The 18,567-nt window shown below is 37.1% G+C and overlaps 1 protein-coding gene across 1 annotated transcript; it reads right to left on the bottom strand.

Moving 5' to 3' along the window:
• Positions 1–229: 229 nt before the first annotated feature.
• Positions 230–13,359, bottom strand: HHLA2 (HERV-H LTR-associating 2). Its single transcript, XM_032463668.1, has 4 exons — positions 13,066–13,359; positions 11,174–11,530; positions 9,704–9,970; positions 230–826 (listed from the first exon to the last, which is right to left on the bottom strand). Exons 1-4 carry the CDS (start codon positions 13,304–13,306, stop codon positions 468–470), a joined length of 1,224 nt encoding a protein of 407 aa, XP_032319559.1. The 5' UTR covers positions 13,307–13,359; the 3' UTR covers positions 230–467.
• Between the last annotated feature and the right edge of the window lie 5,208 nt (positions 13,360–18,567).

The raw sequence follows: 18,567 nt of genomic DNA, 5'->3' as shown, positions 1-18,567 counted from the left end.
TAGCTATCAGTAGAGGTGAAAAATGAGCTGAATCAGACATGCACTAAGTGTTTCAAATGTCCTTGGTGACTCTTCCCACCAAGGTCCCAGACTTGCTTCCCCAGCTTCCAGCAGAGCCCCAGTTCTAACTTCCTACTGGGCCTGCACATCCCCGGCTCCTGCAGCCCCAGCCCCAGAGGCACACCAGGCACAGTGGTAAGCTGGAGTGGAAGACACTCAGCCCGCACTGTCACAAAACGTGTAGGTTCCCTCTTCATTTCTAAAGCTCCGAAGCCCTAAAAAGGAAATCTTCTGGGAGTAGTTTCTTCTTTTTCTTTAATGCAGGACTTCTGTACGGTTAAAGAAAGGAGGTTGTCTACCATCTTGACCAGAAGTAGCCTTGGAGATAGTATTTTCAGAAATACTAATCACAAGTATTCTTTAAATGCCAACCTGATTTTCCTGTTTGATGTTCACAATCTCTCCTGCTATGCCTGAAACCTGTCATCCAGCCTTCCTTGTAACTTACCTACATGCAGTGTTTGGACGGTGAGTAAAGTATATCTGCTTGAAGAAATATTGCATAAGTACTCCCCACTGTCTGAAGGACTAAGATCCTTCAAAGTCAAAGAGAAGTCATGCTGGTTTATTAGCAGTTTGTTCCGTGAAAGTCGGGGTTCATTGATAACTGTTTTTTGCGAGGAGTTCAGAAAGTAAGCCAGGACGGAGGAAGTCCCACTTTCCACTCTGGACCAAGTGACTGTGAAGTCTTGACTTGGTAGGAAAGAACTGTTTGCAGGTTCACATGAGAGTAAAACGTTCTCACTGTGTGTTTTACAAAGGCCATCTAACAACAGGAGAGAAAAGTAAACATCAATGAAAACAAATTTTCACATTTTCACTTAGAAATATCTTTGAAAATACCCTTTGGAAAGCAATTAGATATTTGTGCTGTGGGGTTTCTTAAGAGCTTTACTACAATTTTGAAGTCTCCCACCAAAGTTAAGTCTAGGCTTCACGAAGGCCTAAGCCTGGGACAACTATGGAGGTGACACACCCGGGTTTTTAGCTCCTACAACCTGACAGTGATCACTCAGTCTTTTTACCTCTGTGTTCTGTGGGCCCCTTGAATGCTGATGTTCCCTATGACTGCCTTCTTGTCATGCTGTCTACTCCTTAGTGGCCTCTGCTCCTTTCATGGTCTCAACCACTTCTTAATCTCTCTTTCTGGACAAAGTCTCTTCCCCTGCACGTAAGAAATCTATTTGCAGCTGTGTGCAGGCTATCCCCCACTGGGTTGTAGAGCAGGGACTCTCTGCGGGGTACTCTTAGCTTGCCCCTCCAGAGCGAGCTCCCTCCTGTCCTTCCTGTGCTGGAGTTCTGTCAGCTGACCTCTAGGGACTACCATGAATTGTCCTCCCTGGTTCTAGACTCACCTAATTTGCGGTCCACCTGCAAGAGAGTGATGCCAAAGCAAGCCATCTAGAATGCCAGCTCCATTCTCTCTGAGGCTTCATAGCCTCCTCTGGCTCCACACTCCCTCCAGGACCTGCTCCAGCTCCTCAGCAAGATGAAGTCCTTTGATCTGATGTTTGCCTCCCTCTCCAGGCTTATCTCCTGATACTTCAGTTTCACCCTCAACCACTTACACTTCTACAAATCCAGGCAGTATTTATTTACTCCTTTGTGCTTTTGTGCATAGTATGTTTTTCACCTGGAATATCTGTGGTCTCCTGGAATTCCCTACTACTCTTAAAATTCTGCCCTTGTGCAACTTCCTTAAGCATATATTCTGTAACAACCTGATCCACAGTGAACAGAATTAATCACTCCCTTTGTTTGCTACCTTCCTGGTTTAGTTGTATTTTTACATGTTTGTACTATATGCTGTGGATCCAGAAGTAAGAGTTCAGTCTTAAGTTCAAAGTCTGAGCATGACAAAGCTTGGCACATAATAGATCCTTGACAAAACAAAATAGCACTGAGTCTAAGGACTCAGGATAGAACTTAGAACTTCAGGATACTCAATTCTGAATAAACATGAGAAGATATGATGGTCCAAAGAAAATATTTACAATTTAATATTAACAATTAACAACTGCAACACTTCCCCTAGTTTTCATTGCAGCCCAGCTGAAGAAAAGTGAACAATGGCTTGCCCATGCCTTTAACACTGAAATCATATAAAGGTGGTGACATACTCATAATTTTAGTGTCCTCTTGGTAAATATTTTGAGAATGTGAAACTCAGGGGTAGAGGCAGGATCAAGCTGGTAGAGTAAGAAGACCCTGAGCTCACCTCCTCCCATGGCACACCAAAACTACAACTACTGCATAGAGGCAACTCTTGCTGAGAGTACCCTTTGAAGAACAGCAGAACGGCTCATATACATCTAAAGATATAAAGAAAAAATCACGCTGAGGTGGGAAGGAGGCGGAGAGAAATGATCTCATCAGGACTCACCCACGAGGGTGGTGCAGAAGAGAAGGCAAATATCAAAAACTGAGAGATCCTCCCTAAGGAGGAAGGGGTATGAGCCCCACACTGGGAACCCCAAACCTGTGGTCTGGCACTGAGAAGATGAGCCCCCTTAACTGGTTTGAAAACCAGTGGGGTTTACAGCTAGGAGAACCAGAAATCTATTGGCACCTGAGACTCCTCTGTTCAAGGACAGGTATACAAACTTACTCACTTCTACTCCCAGTGCAGAGGAAGAAGACTGAAGAGTGACTGGTGGGTACTCTAGCCAACCTGCCAGGACTGCCCAGCATGCCTTCCAGCCTGCACTAGGCTCTCGCTCCAACCCCACTCCCGCCAAAGCAGCAGCCCTTGTATGTCCCAGGAAAGGCCCTGGCCTATGCTGTGCTTCAACTCTAGGCCACCTCCCCAGCTCCAGCTAACCCCTACCAAGCTGATGGCCCTGGTGTGCCCCAGAAAAAGACCCTCTCTATGCTTGCTTCATATTCAGCTCTCCCACCAAAGCCATGGGCACACAGAGACTGCATGGGGACACTCCCCCACAAGGACATGCCTTCAAGACTGGGATAGGTAATTGTTTTGCCTAATTTCACAAACACAGAGTGTTGAACAAAATGAGAAGACAGAGAAATATGTTCCAAATGAAAGAACAACCCTAATGAAATGGAGATAAATAATTTACCTGATAAAGAGTTCAAAGCAATGATCATAAAAATGCTAAGTGAACTCAAGAAAAGAATAGAACACAGTAAGAACTTCAACAAAGAATTGGAAAATGTAAAAAAAGAACCAATAAGAGCTGAAGAATACAATAACTGAAATGAAAATTACTCTAGAGGGAATCAACAACAGATTAGGTAATACATAAGAATGTACAAGTGACCTGGAAGCCAGAGTAGTAGTAATCACCTAATCAAAATAGCAAAAAGAAAAAAAAATTAAATGCGGATAGTTTAAGGGACTTCTGGGACAACAGCAAGCATGCTAGTATTTATATTATAGATGTCCCAGAAGTCAAAGAGAGAGAGGAAGGGGAAGAAAACATATTTGATGAAATAATGGCTGAAAAATTCCCTAACCTGAAAAAGGAAACAGAAATCCAGGTCTAGGAAGCTCAAAGGGTTCCCCCCAAAATGAACCCAAAGATATCCACAGCAACATATCATAATTAAAATGGCAAAAATTAAAGATAAAAAGAGAATTTCCAAGGCAGCAAGAGAAAAGCAAAGAGTCACAAACAAGGGGACCCCTATAAGACCATAAGCTGATTTTTCAGCAAAAATGTTGAAGGCTAGAAAGGACTGGTTGTATGAAAGCACTGATATAATGTAAAGTGCTTAAAAGAAGAAACATATAACCTAGGATACTCTTCCCAGCAAGGTTATCACTCAGAATTGAAGAAATAGAGTTTCTCAAACAAACAAAACCTACCAAGAGTTCATCACCAGTAAACTGGCCTTACAAGAAATGTTAAAAGTTCTTATTTAAGTGAAAAAAGAAGGCCATAATAAGAAAATACATGAAGGAAAAAAAATCTCACTGGTAAAGGCAAATGTAGAGTAAAGGAAATGGATCAACTACTTTAAAAAGTTAGTATAAAGGTTAAAAAAGTTGTAAAACCAACTATAAGTACAAGAATTAAGGGATACACATAGAGATGTAAAATATGACATAAAAACAAAACTTTTGCAGGGAGAGTAAACATGTAGAACTTTTAGAATGTGTTTGACTTAAATGACTATCAGTTTAAAATAAAAAAAATATATATATATATATTTTAATATGTACAAATCTTATAGTAACCACAAAAACCAACTACAAGAGATAAAAACCAAGAGAAATGAATCCAACAATAACACTAATGAAAGTTATCAAACCATAAGGGAAGTGACTTAAGAACAGAGAACTACAAAAATAATCAGAAAACAAGTAACAAAACAGCAGTAAGTATATACCTATCAACAATCACTTAAAAGTAAATGGACTAAACACTTCAATCAAAAGATATAGGGTGGGTGAATGGATAAAAAAATAAGAACTATTTATGCTGCCTATAAGAGATTCATTTCAAAGCTAAAGATACACACAGAGAATAAATGGATGGGAAAAGATTCTATACAAATGGAAACAAAAAGAAAGCTGGGGTAGCAATACTCACATCAAACAAAATAGACATTAAAATAAAGTCCACAACAAAAGACAAAAAGGAAATTATATAATGATAAAGGGTCAATCTATGAAGATTTAACATTTATAAACATATATGCACATAACATAGGAGAAACCAAAATATATAAAGCAAATATTGCAGACATGCAAGGGAGAAATTGACAGTAATACAATAATTGTAGGGGACTTCAATATCCCACTTATATCAATGGATAGATCATCCAGACAGAAAATCAGTAAGGAAACAGTGGTCTTAAATGACACATTAGGCCAGATGGACTTAATAAATAACTAGAGACAATTTCATACAAAAAAAATCAGAATCTACATTCTTTTAAAGGCACATGGAGCATTCTCCAGGATGGATCTCATGCTAGGCTAAAAAACAAGTCTCAATAAATTTAAGATTGAAATCATATCAAGCATCTTTTCTGACTACAACAGTATGAAACTATAAATCAATTACAGGAATAAAACTGGAAAGAACACAAACACATGGAGACTAAACAACAAGCTACTGAAAAACCAAAGGGTCATGAAGAAATCAAAGAGGAAATTAAAAAATATCTTGAGACAAATGAAAATAGAAACACAATGTTCAGAACCTATGGGACACAGCACAAGCAGTTCTAAGAAGGAAGTTTATCATAATATAAATCTACTTCAAGAAACAAGAAAGATCTCAAATAATGTCATTTTCTACCTAAAGGATATAGAAAAAAGAACAAACAAAGCTCAAAGCCAGTAGAAGGAAATAATATTAAGGTCAGAGTAGAAATAAAGGATAAAGAGACCAAAGATTAGAAGTATCAATGAAACTAAGAGCTGTTTCTTTGAAAAGATAAACAAAATTGAAAAACATTTAGCCCAACTCATCAAGAAAAAGAGGTCCCAAATAAATAAAATTAGAAACCAAAGAGGAGAAGTTACAGCCAATATCCCAGAAACAATCATAGGAGAGACTATGAAAATTTATACATCAACAAATTGGACAACCTGGAAGAAATGGATAAATCCCTAGAAATTTACAATTTTCTAAGACTGATTCAGGGAGAAGTAGAAAATCTGAACAGACTGAATCATACAAGTGAAAATGAATCAGTAATCAAAAAACCTCAACAAAATTCCAGGACCAAATGGCTTTACAGAATAATTCTACCAAATATTTAAAGGATTAATGATTAACCCTCTCAAACTATTCCAAAAAACTGAAGAGGAGAGAATGCTTCCAGACACATTTTACAAGCCCAATGTTACCCTGATACAAAACCAAACAAAACACTACAAGAAAAGAAAATTACTGGTCAATATTGCAAGTGAACATAGCATCAAAAATCCTCAACAGAACATTAGCAAACCAAATTAATTCAACAATACATTAAAAGGTAAACAACATGGTCCTACTATATAGCACAGGAAACTATATTCAATACCTTATAATGGCCTATAATGAAAAATAATATGAAAAGGAATATGTATGTGTATGTGTGTGTATGTGTATATATACTATACACACACACACACATATATATGAATCACTGTGCTGTACACCAGAAATTAACACAACATTGTAAAGCAACTATATTTCAATAAAAAAAAAAAGATTCACAAAAAACCCAATACATTAAAAGGATCATATGTCATGATCAAGTGCAATTTATCCCAGGGATGCAAGGATAGTTTAATATCCATAAATCAATCAATATAATATACCTAATAAAGTGAAAGATAAAAATCACATGATCCCAAAAGATGCAGAAAAAGCATTTGAAAAAAATCCAACATTCACTTATAATAAAAACTCTCCACATTCATTCATATAATAAAAAGAGAACATACATGCAAATAATAGAAGCCATATATGATAAAACCATGGATAAAATCATACCCAAGGGTGAAAAGTTAAAAGCTTTCCCTCCAAGATCAGGAACAAGAATGCCCACTCTTGCCACTTCTATTTAACATAGTATTAGAAGTCCTAGCTACAGCAATCAGATAAGAGAGAAAAACAAAAGGCAACCAAATTGGAAGGGAAGAAGTTAAGCTGTCACTATGTGCACATGACATGATATCATATATAGAAAACCCTAAAATCTCCACATACACCAAAAAAACTGTTAGAACTAATTTAAAAATTTAGTAAATTTGCTGGATACAAAATCAGTGTACAAAAATCAGTTGTGTTTCTGTACACTAATAATGAACTATCAGAAAGAGAAATTAGAACAATCTCATTTATAATCAAATTTTTAAAAATACCTAGGAATAAATCTAACCAAGTAAGTGAAAGATCTGTACTATAAAAATAAGACACTGATAAAAGAAATTGAAAATAATACAAATAATGGGAAAATACCCTGTGTTCATGGACTGGAAAATTAACATTGTTAAAATGTCCATACTACTCAAAGCAATCTACAGATTTAATGCAACCCCTATCAAAATACCCATGGCATATTTCACAGAACAAGAACAAATAATTCTAAAATTGTATGGAAACACGAAAGACCCCAAATAGCCAAAACAATCTTGAGAGAGAACAAAACTGGAGTTACCATGCTCCCTGACTTCAAACTATACTACAAAGCTATAGTAATCAAAACAGTATGGTACCAGCACAAAATCAGACACATAGATCAATGGAACAGAATAGAGCACTCAGAAATAAATGCATACACATACGGTCAGTTAATCTCTGACAAAGGAGACAAAAATATACAATGGGGAAAGGGTAGTCTCTTCAATAAGTGGTGCTGGGAAAACTGAACAGCTACATATTAAAAAAAAAAAAACTAGAATAACTTCTTATACCGTATATAAATATAAACTCAAAATGGGTTAAAGATTTAAATTTAAGACCTGAAATCATAAAATTCATGGAGGTAAACATAGATAGCATGCTCTTTGATATCAGTCTTAATATTTTTTTTGGCTCAGTCTCCTCAGGCAAGGGCAACAGAAGCAAAAATAAACAAATGGGACCTAATCAAATTTTAAAGCTTTTACACAGGGAAGGAATCCACCAATAAAACTAAAAGGCAACATACTGAATGGGAGAAGCTATTTGCAAGTAATATACCTGATAAGGGTTTAATATCCAAAACATATAAAGAACTTACACAATTCAAAAAAAAAAAAAAAAAAAAGCCCCAAACAACCTGATTTAAAAATGGGCAGAAGACTTGAATAGACATTCTTCCAAAGAAGACATACAGATGGCCAACAGGCACATGAAAAGATGCTTCACATCACTAATCATCAGGGAAGTGCAAATTTAAAACACAATGAGATATCACTTCACGCCTGTCAGAAATACTGTTATCAAAAAGACAACACTTGTTGGTGGGCAACTGGAGAAAGGGGAACCCTTGTGCACTGTTAGTGGGAATGTGAATTGGTGCAGCCACTATGGAAAACATGATGGATGTTGCCCCCAAAATTAAAAACAGAACTACCATAATGATGCAGAAATTCCACTCCTGGGTGTTTATCTGAATAAAACAAAAACACTAATTCAAAAAGATATATGTACCCCAATGTTCATAGCTCATAGCACCATTATTTACAATAGCCAAGATATGGAGGCAACCATATGTGTCCACTGACAGATGAATGGATAAATGTGAGTTACACATACACACAATGGAATATTACTCAGCTATAAAAAGGAATGAAATCTTGCTGTTTGTGACAACATGGATGGACTTGTAAGGGTATGATGATTAGTGAAATAAGTAGGCAGAGAATGGCAAATACTGTCTGGTTTCAGTTATACGTGGAATCTAAAAAACAAAAACAAATGTATATAATGAAACAGAAACAGGCTCACAAACACCGAGAACAAATCAGTGGTTACCAGATGGGAGAGGGATAGGAGAGGAGCGAAATGGGTAAAGGAGGTTAAGAGATACAAACTTTACCAGTTATAAAATAAATGAGTCACAGAGATGTAATGCATATCACAAGGAATATAGTCAACATTTCATAATAACTTTGTATGGTATGCAATCTATAACAGTATCTTACCACTGTGTTTTATACCTGAAACTAATTTAACATTGTAAGTCAACTATATTTCAATATTTTTTTATATGTATATTTTTATTGAAGTATAGTTGGTTTACAATGTTGTGTCAGTTTCTGGTGTACAGCATAATGCTTCAGTTATACATGAACATATATATTCATTTTCATATTCTTTTTCACCATAAGTTACTACAAGATACTGAATATAGTTTCCTGAGATATACAGTATGAACTTGTTGTTTACCTAATATTTCAGTAAATTTAAACATTAGAAAAAAAGAAACTCAAGGGAAGAGAAGGCCAGAAAGGATAGCTAATCTCCACTTTCCCCATATAATGATTCACAGAAAATTTTTGCTTTGCTTCTAATGAAATAAAAACCAATAATTTTCCTCAGAATTGGATAAATGGTGTCAAACCAATTTTTTCCCCCTTAAACTTTTCTTAAACAGTAGGTTATAGATATAGAGATAGGTCAAGGTTTGGGTTTATTCAAGTAAATGAGAGGAAGGAGTGTTAAAAACTGCCCATGCTATGATAGAGGTGTTTATAAAGATTAATGAGCTAATACTACTTAAGGAGACTGAACGTAAAGAGACTAAACAGAAGCAATACTAATTTTTGTTAGTTGAACAATTGTCAAGAATCAGAGGTTGTGACCTGCTAGTAGACAAGCATCCTTTCCTTCTCTGATCATCGAAAGTGCGATGCAGGTCGAAAATCCTGTGTAGAGGATGAGCCATAGAGAAATACAGTAATGTTCATGGATATATTTGCTACTTTCTATTTCATAAATGTTTTCCTTCAACTCATAAACACATTGCAAGAATTACTTCCACTTTATCAACGAGGAACCGATGTACAGAAGTAAAGATGATTGCTTGAGGTAATACAGCCAGTAATATCAGACCTGGGACTCCAGTCTCAGTCTCCTAACTGCAGCAAATGCACTTCCTTTCCTTTATGTTCCTTTCTTTCCCTGCAAATCAACCCCCATTCCCTCCTGACCTCTGCCGGCACATGGAACACAGAAAGCCCTCTGGAGCCTACCTTTCATTGTCCATCTCCCTGTCCATGTTTGCTTCAGTAGTGTATTTTCAATATCACACTGATAAGATGAATTTGACCCAGTAATCTTTACTCTACTGTTAATATGAAAAGGATCCAAAGACTCAATTTCTTCCTCACTGCCTTCGGAGATAGGTGCATTATCCACTTCCCATGTGATAATTGGATGGGGATAAACACTTAACACACTGCATATTAAGAAGCTGTTTGTGTTCTTCTTTTCATACTTCATCACAGGTGTGGCAAAAACTATGGGGGAGAAAGAAGGGCATATGAGGAACTGTCATTAGCTTCTTTTTAGGCCATCTGTGCAGAACACTTATTATTTTAGTATCCATGAAATGAAAAGCCAAGCTTTGTGAGCAAAACTTGGCAGATTCAGAAAGGAAAATCAAAACAAAAACTCTGTAGAACCTCAAAATATAGTGCGGTTCTCTACAAGGAAAAAAAGAGCACGCCTGGGTACACAGCAACTAGCAAGTTCAGTTCTCTAGAAAGAATTCTAGAGAAAAATCTAACAGCCTCACTGAGCAACCAAAATGCAGCGTTGAAGTCAATAAACTAGACCTCGTGCAGCACTCTGTACTCTTCACGTACTGACTCAGAGCCGTTTGGACTCTTTGTTTACACATAATTCTTAGATTTCTGAATCGAGGTCTAAAGCAGCTAAATGGAACAGAGGGAGAAGGAACAAATGCTGGATAAAACAATGCATTAGAAAATGCCCCTTCCCCTCAGTAAGTAAATGAACAGATAAATAAAGTTAATACAGACAGGAGGAAAGCATGTAATCGTAAAATTAATTCCACTTAGAAAATAGAAAAATGTCACTTAAATCAGTAATTCAATATTTTAAGTTTTTATACTGGCAGAAATTCTTTTTTTTAAGTTTCTCTTTTAAATTTTTTATTTTTATTTTTTAAGCTTTGTTTGTTTGTGGGAGAGGCAATTAGGTCTATTTATTTTTAAATTTTTTTTTAAATGGAAGTACTGGGGATTGAACCCAGGACTTTGTGCATGCTAAGCATGTACTCTACCACTGAGCAATACTCTCCCCCAACAGAAATTCTTGAGATTGGTAATATTAGGTGCTGGTAAGACTGAAGGGGAAAATTCTACACCACGGATAGAAGTAACATATTAAAATCTTATTACTGGTACTTTTATTTCATATCATTTCCCAGTCTTAAATATAAGGATGTTCATCACAACGTTCTTCTTTTTGTCATGGAAAATACTGCAAATACCTCAATACCTACCAGTGAAGGAATGGGAGTATCGATTACAGCGTGTCTATACTATGAGACACCGTGTTTTCAAATAATGAGGTAGACCGGTGCATATTGACTTGGAAGGAAGTCCAAAGCATATTAAATTAAAAAGAAGGCATTTCAGAAAACATGGAATGAAATGATATCGTCCTATTTAATGCAAACTTACATGCACACTTACCTCCCACTTTTAGTACAACTTTGTTTGTGATTTTTCCAGATGATGTTCCCACATAGCATATGTAAATTCCTTCATCCTGAAGGCTTAATCTTTGGAAAGATAGGGAGGCATTCCCTTTGTGAATTTCACCATGGAAGAGGGATGTCCTGTTTACGTATCTGAGATTTTGCTTTTCCAACTGGTCACTGTCTTTGTAGTATGAGTAAACATAGTTATCTTGATTCTTCCAGTGAATTACAACGTTGAGCCCACTCTCAAATAAGCAAGGGAGAATTACATCTTCATCAAGTCTTCCAATGACTATTTGTTCGCTTCTAGTACTGCTAGCATAACTGAAGGAAGCTAGAGAGAATGCATCTAAAAACAAGAGCAGTTACGAATAGAATTAGTGATGGGTGCTTATCAAGGGTTCTATCAGGATTACTTAGAACTATTCCAGGTCAGCAGCCTGACCATTAACAGATCACATCATCCATCAAGAACCCTTGCTGGTCTAATTACTAGAAACAAGCCATGAAGCTCTGTGTTTGAATTTTTGTAATTTTAATTGAATATCTGTTTGATTCAATGTAACTATGAGAATTGACAACAGACTAAAGCATAGAAACACTAGCTTGCTCTGTAGTTGATCAATGGTCTCATCTCTCCTCTGATCCTGGCCTGCTACAGTTGCTGGAAATTATGTATATTGTATAAATTAAAGATTCCTGTTGGCTTTTATTCCCTGAATACATTTACTTTTAACATCTACTGCAACAATAGCAAATTAGTTTATCCAGCTAGCAAGACCCAGCAGGCCCTAAAAGAATGAAACAAACTTCACTTGGTTGGTTTAGGAAATATTTGGAGCATGTAGAAGACAACGCTGCCTTGAGGAATGTGTTGGGCATGGGCAGACATTAGTCTCAAAAGGGAGTACATGGCCAGGAGGAGTCCAAGAGGGGAAATGAAGTAACTTACTTATTTTGGCTTTAAGACAGCTCTCATGATATCCTATGAGTCAATCAAAATATAGTTAAATATCCTGGATATAAATGTAGAGATCCAATCTACCTAATATATATTTATATATAAGTATATATTAAAAAGCAAACAGATTCACCACAATTAAGGTTTTTGTAAAGAAAATATACTTACCCATTTCATAATCATTGAAGGCAGTATCCAGCTTCTCTGACCAATTCACATTTTAAGTAGATCACGTGCCCTGTCTATGGATTCTATGATATTAGCATTGGAAATGACCTTATCTTAGGGACAGTGGAGTAAACTTCTTTGGACCTTGGCCAAAGCTACCCAAGATGGGAGAACTGGGTGCTTATATGGCCCCGTCACAAAATCTTTTTCCTCTGCCTCCTCCTCTGGGGCTCTTTCTACTCTGCCATGTCCCACGCCTCTCCCTCAGAGAGATTTGGTTTATTTCTGTACAAAGGGCTAGAGGAATATGGTATTATGCTGAGAGAAAGACATGGAAAGATGGGAAGGAAAAGGAGTGGTTTTGTTGACCTCTCCAGTTGCTCTACTAAACACTTCTAATATTTCATCAGATAATTAAAAATGCCTGTCATAGGACCTATAATGCCTTCTGTAAGTGTCAAGAAAGTACCAGGCTTACATTTAAAAAAAATTAACCAAACTTGCCTTTCTAGTGAGTTTATATCTGGTGGCAGATAACAGATGAGAAAGAGTCTTAATCAGAGTAGACAAAAGAAAACGTGATTTTCAATCTGCATGCAAACTTCCAGTCTGCTTACTGTTTCGAATTAATTGATCTCTCAGAAAAATTGATACAGCTATGACCACAAAGGAAACAGCCACTTTGTATTTTGTGTTCATGTTCCCAGCTAATGATACAGACAACTAACACTTGGGTGTGTCATAAAGGAACTTACCCTGAGATCCACATAGAGATGGTGTAAGAATGAAGAAGAAGGACACCACTGCCTGTGCCTTCATGTCTTGTGGAGGTCGTATTAGTTCTACTATCAAAGAGAAGCAAAATATGCAAGTTATAGATGTTAAGTGCAAGCAGGAATTGGAAAAGAAAGAATGAACACATCTGACTATAGGAGATTCATTAAATGAACTACAGTACATCCACACAAATAATTCTGCGACTATTAAAGATGACATTGTAAAAGACGGTTCAGTGGCATGGAAGAAAGTTCTGAATATAACAGGAGAAAAATCAGATTACAATGCAACTTTTAAACAACATAGTCCCTTTGTAAAAGCACACACATTTCTGCAAATAGGAGATTGACATGACATATCACAAAATGTACACTAGGATGTTAACTCTGAAGAGCAGGCCTCACATTTAAAGCAGTGCCTGCCGTATAGGTACTGAAAAATTATCGTTGCATAAAGATTTTGGAATATGTTTAATAGTGGTTCTCTGGATAATAGCTTTTGTCTGTTAATTTAAAGCTTTCCACAGTGGACATGTATTGCTTTTACAGGAACTATACAAAAACAAATTCAATTAAATATTAAATGCTAATGATGTTAACCATGGTGTTATTTATAATTACACATAAAAAACAAAACAAAACCTGAAAACATATTCCTAAATGTCCAATAATAGTACAAATCACAAGGCAGCCATTAAAATCATTTACATAGTGTTTCAAAAACTAAAAAAAGTAAGAAAATATATAGATGGTAAAATGCATACACACAATATAAACTCAAGTAAGTAAAATAGAACTATTTTCTCTGGAGATGGGATTATACATAATTTCTCTCTAAAAAAAGTAGCTTGAAAAAGAATAGTATATAATTATTTTTAAAAACTTCTACAAGAAAATTTTAAAGAAATCACTTGGGAATTCTATTACAAGTTTGTACCCTAAATTTGTTGTAGGATATAAGATTTAAGAATGATTAAAACTGTTCTAAAAAATAAAAATTGATTCCCTCATTATATTTTACCAAAATAAAACCTGATAGATCAATAATTTATAGTTTCATTGTTACATTTTAAATACTTGAAGAAAATAATGGAATAGACAGCCTTGGAAGACAGCCTTTTTAATATGATTATACTTTTCTATTACAGATATGTCTATATAAAAATTGGAAAAGCAACAAAAACATATTAAAAATCAAACAAATATGGAAAATATTTGCCATATGACAAACTGTCACTCTAATAGCTTCTAACTTTCTCAGAGCAACAGCTAAAATGTTTGGTAAGTGACCAAGATGGTGGCATAGGAGGACCCTGAGCTCACCTCCTCCCATGGGCACATCAAAGTGATATTTACAGAGCAACTATTGATGATAGAGACTTGCAGACTAGCAGAGAAGATCTACAACTGAAGATATAAAGAAGAAAGCACAAAGAGGTGGGTAGGACGGTCATGACCCACACCCCCAGATGGGCAACCCACAAATAGGATGATTACAACTGCACAGGTTCTCCCCAGGGAATGAGGGGTCTGAGCCCCACATCAGCCTCCCCAGCCAAGGGCTCTGCACTGAGAAGACGAGCCCCCAAAACATTTGGCTCTGAAGGCCAGCAGGGCTTACACTGGAGAGAGCCAGAGGGCTGTTGGAAGTAGGCTCCATTCTAAAAGGGCACAAAATCTCACACACGCTGGGACCCAGGGCAGAAGCAGTAGTTTGAGAGGAGCTTGGGCCAGACCTACCTGCTGATCTTGAGGAGCTTCCTGCAGAGGCAGGAGGCAACTAGAGATCATACCCTGGGGACACAGATGCTGGTGGCAGCAATTTCTGGAAGCTTATTCTACTGTGAGGACACTGGTGCAGGCAAAGGCCATTTTGGAATCAGCACCGGGACCTGCCCCCATCCAGCAGCCTGTCAGCACCAGTACTGGGACACCTCAACTCCACCTACCAGCAGGCCTTCTGCCTTAAGACCTCCTGAGGCCCTAGCTGCCCCAGGACACGGTCCTGTCCAACACAGAATGCAGAACGTATCCCCACCCAGCAGTACACTAACACTAGCCCTGGGACCCCTGGGTCCCCAAAACCAGCCATTGGGAACTGGCCTTACCCACCAGCGGGCCAATGTCAGCACCAGGACACCTGGGCCCTATAGTCAGAGACCCTGGGACCTGACTTGGCTCACCAGTAAATCAACATTAGCCCTGGCATCCCCTAGGCCCTGACCCCACTGACCAGCAGGTGGACACCAGTGACAGGACCACTGCAGCCCCATAGCCTGCCATGTTAGAATTCAGTCCACAAACCAGCAGGACAGCATCGGGTCTGGAACCCCTTGGGCCCCCTAGCCAGAGACCCCAGGACCTGGCTCTACCCACCAGCAGACCAGCACTAACCCAAGATACCCTGGGCCCAGGCCCTACCCACTGACAGGAAGATACCTGCTCTGAATCCCCTAGTACCCCAGTCATGCCCAGCAGCAGGCAGACATCAGCTGTAAGACACCATAGACCGCCCCAGCCAATTGCCCCAGGGTCCAGCTGCACTCAGCAGCATGCCAGCACTAGCTTTAGGACACCACAGAACCCATATCCAGCAGTGTCAGGAACAATTTGAAGAATAGAAGCTATATGATCATCTCAACAGATGCAAAAAAAGCTTTTGACAAAATTCAACATCCATTTATGATAGAAACTCTCCAGAAAGTGGGCAAAGAGGAAATATACCTCAACATAACAAAGGCCATACATGACAAGCACACAGCTAACAACACACTCAACAGTGCAAAGCTGAAAGCACTTCCTCCAAGATCAGGAAGAAGACAAGGATGCCCACTTTTGCCGCTTTTATTTAACCAAGTACTGGCAGTCCTCGCCACGGCAGTCAGACAAGGAAAAAAGGAGTCCAAACTGGGAAGGAAGAAGTAAAACTCACTGCTGCTGATCTGATACTATACATAGAAACCCTAAAGATGCAGCCAAAAACTATGAGAGCTCATCAATCAATTCAGTAAAGTTGCAGGATACAAAATTAATATATAGAAATCTGTTTCATTTCTATATACTAAAAAGGAACTATTAAAAAGAGAAGTTAAGGAAACAATCTCATTTAAAATGGCATCCAAAGTAATAAAATGCCTAGGAATAAACCTACCTAATGAGGTAAAAGACCTGTACTTAGAAAGCTAGAAGACACTAATTAAAGAAATTGAAGATGACATAAACAGATGGAAAAAATACACCATGTTCATGTACTGGAAGAAATAACATTGTTAAAATGACCATACTACTCAAGGCGATCCACAGATTCAATGCAACCTCTATCAATATACCAAGGGTAATTTTCACAGGACTAGAACACATAATTTTCAAATTTGTATGGAAACACAAATACCCAAAACACTCTTGAGAAAGAAGAACAGAGCTGGAGGAACAAGTCCCTCACTTCAGACTATACTACAAGCTACAGTAATCAAAACACTATGGTACTGGCACAAAAACATACACATAGATCAATGGAACAGAATAGAGAGCCCAGAAATAAACCCATGCATTTATGGTCAATTAATCTATGACAAAGGAGGCAAGAAAATTCAATGAAGAAAAGTCTCTTTAAGTGGTGATGGGAAAATTGAATAGCTACATGTAAAAGAACAAAATTAGTAATATGCAAAATAAATTAAAAACAGATTAAAAATCTGAATGTAAGACCAGAAAGCATAAAACTCTTTGATGAAAACATAGGCAGAACACTCTTTGACATAAATCACAGCAACATTTAAAAAAAATTGTCCCCAAAGCAAAGGAAACAATTGCAAAAATAAATGGGACCTAATTCAATTTGAAAGCTTTTGCACAGCCAAGGAAATCATCAACAAAACAAAAAGACAACCTACTGAATGGGAGAAGATATTTGCAAATGATATGACCAATAAGGGGTTAATATCCAAAATAGATAAACAGCTCATACAACTCAATATCAAAAACAAACAAACAAACAACTTGATTAAAAAATGGGCAGAAGATCTGAATAGACATTTTTCCAGTGAAGAAATACAGATGGCCTACAGGCATATGAAAAGATGCTCAACATCACTAATCAGCAGGGAAATGCAAATCAAATCTCACCACAGTGAGATACACCTCACACCTATCGGAATGGCTATCATCAAAAAACACAAATAACAAATGTAGATGAGGATGCAGAGAAAAGGGAACTCTCATACACCCTTATTGGAACTGTAAATTGCTGCAGCCACCATGGAAAACAGTATGAAGGTTTCTTGTTTTAAAAAAAAAAAAAAAAACCAACCTAAAAATAGAACTACCATATGACCCAGCAATTCCACTTTTGGGTATATATTTGAAAAAATCTGAAAACATTGATTTGAAAAGATATATGCACCCCAATATTCATAGCAGCATTATTTACAATTGTCAAGACATGGGAGCAACCTAAATGTCCATCAACAGATGAATGGATAAAGAAGATACACACACACACACACACACATATACACACGATGGAATACTACTCAGCCATCAAAAAGAATGTAATTTTGCCATTTGCAACTACATAATTACACTTGGAGGGTATTATGCTGAATGAAATAAGCCAGATAGAAATAGACAAATAGTACATGATATCACCTATATGTGGAATCTTAAAAATGAAACAAACTAGTGAATATAACAAAAAATATGTTGTACACCTGAAACTTATATAATATTGTATATCAACTATACCTCAATTAAAAAATAATTTTAAAAAGGATAACAAATAACAAGTGTCGGCCAAGATGTGGAGAAAAGGGAACCTTTGTGCACTGTTGGTGAGAATGTAATTTAGTGCAGCCAAAATGGAAAGAAGTATGAAGAGTCCTCAAAAAATTAAAAATATTACTACCACGTGATCCAGCAATTCCACTCCTGGGTATTTATCTGAAGAAAATGAAAACACCAGTTAGAAAAGATATATGGACCCCCTATGTTCTTTGCATCATTACTTATAATAGCCAAGATACACAAGTAGCCTAAGTGTCCATCTATAGACAAATGGATAAAAAAATCTGTCATATAGGTATAGTGTAATATTAACCACAAAAAAAGAATGAAATCTTGCCATTTGTGGCAGCAAGGATGTACTAGAGACTATTAAGCTAATTGAAATAAGTCTGACTTAGAAATACAAATACTGTTTGATTTCCCTATATGTGAAATCTAAAAAATAAAACAAATGAATATAAAAAAACAGAAAGTGTTACAGATACAGAGAACAAACAGGTAGTTGCGACAGGGAGGGGTCTAGGGTAGGGAGGAAAGACATTGGTGAAGGAGATTAAAAGATGCAATCTTTCAATTGCAAAATAAATGAGTCATGGATGTGAAATGTACAGTATGGTAGAATATAGTAAATAATTGTGTAATATCTTTGTATGGTGACAGATTGTAACTAGATTTTCTCATGGTGATCATTTTGAAACA

Source organism: Camelus ferus, chromosome 1, assembly GCF_009834535.1.
Source record: "Camelus ferus isolate YT-003-E chromosome 1, BCGSAC_Cfer_1.0, whole genome shotgun sequence".
Classification (NCBI taxonomy): Eukaryota; Metazoa; Chordata; class Mammalia; order Artiodactyla; family Camelidae; genus Camelus; species Camelus ferus.
The sequence above is the reverse complement of the archived record's forward strand: the minus strand, read 5'-3'. Positions and strand labels throughout refer to the sequence as shown.